Source organism: Cyprinodon variegatus, unplaced genomic scaffold (genome assembly GCF_000732505.1).
Source record: "Cyprinodon variegatus isolate N-32 unplaced genomic scaffold, C_variegatus-1.0 Scaffold937, whole genome shotgun sequence".
NCBI classification, from domain to species: domain Eukaryota; kingdom Metazoa; phylum Chordata; class Actinopteri; order Cyprinodontiformes; family Cyprinodontidae; genus Cyprinodon; species Cyprinodon variegatus.
Window position 1 is genome coordinate 19907 of NW_015151390.1, and position 5122 is coordinate 25028.

At 37.7% G+C, this 5122-nt stretch overlaps 1 protein-coding gene across 1 annotated transcript in view; it reads right to left on the minus strand.

Annotated features, from left to right (window-relative positions):
- Window positions 1-3337: 3337 nt before the first annotated feature.
- The window catches only part of LOC107100113 (tyrosine-protein kinase Tec-like), a 41857-nt gene continuing 40072 nt past the window's right edge, over window positions 3338-5122 (minus strand). The window contains exon 17 of the mRNA XM_015398482.1: window positions 3338-4461. Within this exon, the coding sequence (XP_015253968.1) occupies window positions 4378-4461 (84 nt within the window). The 3' untranslated portion in view covers window positions 3338-4377. The remainder of the gene's footprint in view (window positions 4462-5122) is intronic.

Here is a 5122-nt window from a genome sequence, read left to right on the forward strand (position 1 = left end):
GACAAGCACCTCCTTGCTTAGTTGAAAAAGAAATAAAACCTACACTTCCTGTGACAGGAAACTGTGGTTTTTTTTTACTTGAAAAAAAGGGTTTGTCAGCTGTTTGAGGCAGGGAACTCCATTTATAAGAAATTAACCTCTCAAAGTTCAGTCTTCATTTAAGTTTACTGCTTCCTGAGTTTCAAGTGACAGTTTGCAATAAAGGTCAAAGAATATCGAGCCGTTAAATAAATACATACATGAATTAATCTGTGTTAACAGTGGCAGTTGGCCAATGGAGGGCACTAGGGCGTCGCCCCACCAGCCCATCGATCTCAATTAAGACATTAAAAAAATTTATAAAAATGTAATTATAAAATTTATATTTTATAATTCATATTTATTAAAAAAAATCATTTCAAAAGTATATTGATATATATTTTTTGATGTGCAAGATAAATATTTAATCTTTAATAATGTGCCAGCTTAACTGAAGGTTATGAATATATTAAATATCTAGAACTGGAAGTTAGTTAATTAATAAGCCATTCAAATCAAGGGTAAATCTAGTTATTATCAGTTGAATGATTATAACTGTAATTTGCTTACTGACCAGGGTTTTAGCCCCTTTCCTAAAAGGTTAGACAATGGTACCTTTATTAGCTACAATTTTATCTAATAACTAAGCAAAACACTAAACACTACTAAAAATAATCTAAATTAAAGAAATAAAAGGGGAAGAGGGCTTTAATAGTCAGTTCAAAGTCTGAGTGATGTTTAAAGTTTAAGGCTTAATGCATTTAAAAGTGTCCTTTATAAAAGCAGCAGATAAAATGTAAATAAATCCTGACACAGTGATGTTGACTGCAGTCAAAACAATGAAGTTTCATTTAGTTTATGGTGAAAAAAGAATAATGACTCAGAAATGCATTAAACTATGATGAGGCTGGAAGACCCATTAGCTTAGCCAGGAGTTCTGGTTCTGGCCGGTCCCAACTGAAACAAAGAGAGGGTTAGCTCATGTTTTTAGCAGTTATCTTCAGTAACACGTGACTCGTTCAGTCTGTAGAGAGCATTAGCATTCATTAAAACTTTTAAACCATCAGCAGTTGAATCAGAAAGCTTATTTCAAATAAAAACACCAACACGACTATCTATCTCTACCTATAGTTCACCCAAGCAGAGCACTTTCTAATCATCAAATGGAAAGGAAGGGAAGGATGCAGTTACTGTTTTTGGTCCGTGGAGAGAAGGCCTTCAGCTCGGTCCGGTTTCTGCAGGCCCGTCTTCGGTTCAGTCCGTTCACTCAAAGAGATTTGGATCAATCCGATTCAACAATAAGAGGCAATTTGCAGGGGGGTTAATTTCATAACTCCCAGAACGCAGCACTTCCGCAATGCTGCTCTTTCTCCGTCTTAGGCGGTCACAATCTGGCGGCTTCTAATGGCTCCATTAGCTATTTTCTGTATCTGCTGCAGAGGATCACTCGGTTTGAATCACAGGAAGGACAAAAACATTGCATTCAGCTCCTTATGAATCGCAGGGAAGAATAAAAACACTACTTTCAGCTCCTTCTCAATCGCAGGAAAAAGGCACTGTGACTCGGTCCAGCAAGAAAAGACTTCTCCGGAGGGATTTGGTTTCTACGTAGCGTAGCCTTCAGCTGGTAGTGCTTTTGTCTAGCCAGTAGCGGTGCAGAACACTGGGGGAAAAAAATGACACTAATATGGGAGGCTAGCTCTTTTAAAACCTATGCCAAAAGGGGTACGTGTCTTCAGAGGAGTAGTTCCGGTTGGGACAATGTATCGCAACAATGATGAGTAACGCATAATTTGATTTTTCGTTGGAAAAATGTTTGCTCATTGCGTTTGTTAAAAGTTGTACATGCACAGTAGCTCCTCTGCAATACAGAAGTATAGATTTCTGGGCGCACCAAATCTACACCTTGAGGTGATGCGAACTATCGTCACAGTTGGTGCGTGGGTGATTGACAGGCCAAGTTGCGGAAGGGAAGCAAACTACCAAGAGAAGCTGGAGGTGAAACCATTTGGACCTGATCAGCCCAACAGCAGTCCAAAAGACAGATGGAGACTGTTCACTCTGTCTTTTTCCAGGACCTGGTTTAGCTACAAGGCTTGGCTGACTGCATGCAGCAAGGCTAACTCTTTGCAGCAAGGCTAACTCAGTCTGCATTGATAGACTGGTAGGACTGATTAAAAGCAGTTTTTAGAAAAGGCAAAGAAGCATGAACAGTCTGGAATCCACATGGAAAATAATATAATATAGTGCACTTTTTCTAGGTGTTTGTTAAATTGCATAGTTGCTCTTAGATAAACACATTCTCAGAAAATGATTTTTACATATAAAAAAAAAATTAAAAAGCTGATTAATAGCTTCTTTATTATTAAGCTGGCAAGTTATTTTTTAGGTTTGTGACACAATATTGGACAACGCCAAACACAGATATTCTTTCACAAAGGCCCAGAAGGGCAACATTTACGTACAAAGAATAAACCTGTAAATTAAATTATGTTTTGTTTTTATAAAGTGTTTGTATGTTTTTTGTTGTTGGTATTCAGATAAAGTAGTGTGGGGGTTAAGGGTCTTGCTCAGGGACCCAGAGTGGCAGTCTGTGGGAGTGGGGTTTGCACTCGGAACCTCAGGATTTCAAGCGCGATGCCCTAACCACTAGGCCGCCACTTCCTTTATGGTTTCCTTCATAACAGAGGAAGATCTATAAACAGACATTTGTATTATATATAAACCATGTTGGCTGCATATAGACTGGAACTGCTGATTGTAATTAGCATCATCCATCTACAAGAGAATAAGCATCTTCATAAAGGGCCCTAACATGTCCTAGTAGGTTGACTGTGACCTTCACTGGACCTCAAGGGACATTTGGTGTGTCTTATCTTCCAGACGCTGAGATCCTGATTTACAAAGTAAAGAAGAAACTTCAGAAACCATCCTTCTCTTTCACTTTAATCCAACTAGGATGCTTTCAACATCATCTTCGGTGCAGGAGAGGATTAACACATGTGCCAAGGTACACAACAGAAGCCCTGGGCAAGATTTGATCTCACATACTCCCGGTGAATGCCAGCCAAAGGAACACCCCCCCAGCCAAGTAGCCAGGACACATGAACAGATGGAGGAATCGGGACAGGACCACACTATCACAGTCCAACTATTGTCTCTCATGATCGTACCAACTAAATCCTGTTTTTTGATAAATAAAAGCAACGACACAGCGACAGAAATTACAAACACAATGGTAGGATAAAAAAACAAAAAAAACACAAGAGCAAAACAAAATGAACACAGATATTAACAACCAAGAATATTAAGTCCAGCATAGAAATAGTCTTTATTTAATTTTGCATTATAGATACAATTTTTTTTTTTTACAAATGTAAAACCAAATGAACCGTTTTAGGTCTACAGGTTTTATAGTCACTTGAGCTGTAATTGTGTATGTGCCTTTGTTATATAAACATATCATGAAATTATCTTAACACTTGTTGCAGCTTAGAAATAAAATTGTAAACCATCAATTTTCAGGGAGCTATGGCATCAAAAATACATTCTTGACATTTTAAACATGTATAAAAAGAAAATTAGATCCAGAACAACAGCACTGAATGTGGGTCAAACAGTGAGCTTTGGTGTATTCTCAGTTTTGCTTTTAAAGTACTGAAAAAACCATTAATATTCACAGCTACCTGTTGTCGTCTGGTCACAATCATTTATCAAGAGTCAGCCAATGAGGTCACACTGATCTGCACAAGTCTCCACTACATTCAAATACTTAAGTTTGATGTTGACTCAAATATTTTGAGTTGTCAAGCTCAATATCAAAATGATCACAGAATATCATTGAGTGAACATTTTTATTGTATTCAATAACATTTAAGATGATGGGAATTTAATTTATTTGAAGCTCTAACCTGAGCTCCCTCTAAATGGCAGAATTATTTTCACATTTCCTTTTACCCCAAACTTAGTTAAGGAAGTGTTGGATTTAAATGAAAAGCTGCCGTTCTGCAGGTAAAATTCACCAAAGCTCCACATCTTTACTGGGCAGGCAAGATAAGGAGAACTTCATTAAAAAAAAGAAAAAAAAAAATCAAAAATGAAAGCTGAAATGATTCAGGTTTTACAGTCAATGTCTCCTCTGAGAGAGCCTGTGAGTTTTTACTGAAGGCTGTCAGTTTATGCAGCTGAAAAGCAGATGTGGTCAGCAGACAGTTTCTGATGTCTTAAGCAGCAATACTTTGCAGAACACTCGCCTTCCTTTTTGTGGTTTAAATCCATCACCGGTGCCTTCGGAAATGGCTTTTATCTGACGAACACGTGGAGCGGTCACTTTGCTTCAGCAAGGAGGAGTCTGCATTATCAGGTGGAGGGAAGAATGTCGTCCTCCAAAACGTCAGAGAGCATCAGACAAAGCTGAGAGAAGGACGGCCGCTCCTCTGGTCTCTGTAGACAGAAAAATAACATCACATAAAATAATATGTAAAATGTCAATGAACAGATGATGTATGAGTGTTTACATGAATAAATAAATTAGATCCATTTTATGTTGTTAGAGCAAAGGCAAGGTGTTTCATCAGGCTTGCATTCACACATAAGAGGGAACTGAAGCTAGAATGTATCATGTTTTCACTCAGAGCTTTATTTTCACTTTATATAAGGTTTTGATCACAGATCGATTTTATCGGAGCCTAAACTGCAATTTGATCTATGCTGGCACTAACAGGTCCTGTCACAAAAAAAAAAAAAAAAGCCAATTTAAATTCAATTCAATTCAATTCCACATATCTCTGCGTTTCCTCACCATCACATTCCTCTCTCCCCCTTCTCCATATATAATAAAGGTCATTATGTCAAAAAAAGATTTTTGGTTTCATTAGACCACATGACCAGTCTGAAAACAAAACGCTGTGTTATCAAGTTTATAAAAAAAGGGTGACTTTTTTTTTTTTTTTGCTGCTGTTGCTTTATCCTTACCGAGTCAGGAAGAAGATTATATTAGGGATGCACGATATAACCTATCGGTATCGGCCTTAAAACTGAATATCGGACATCGGCCACCCCACCGATATTTAACCCGATATTTGATCAGCTTCTGAGTTTCTAA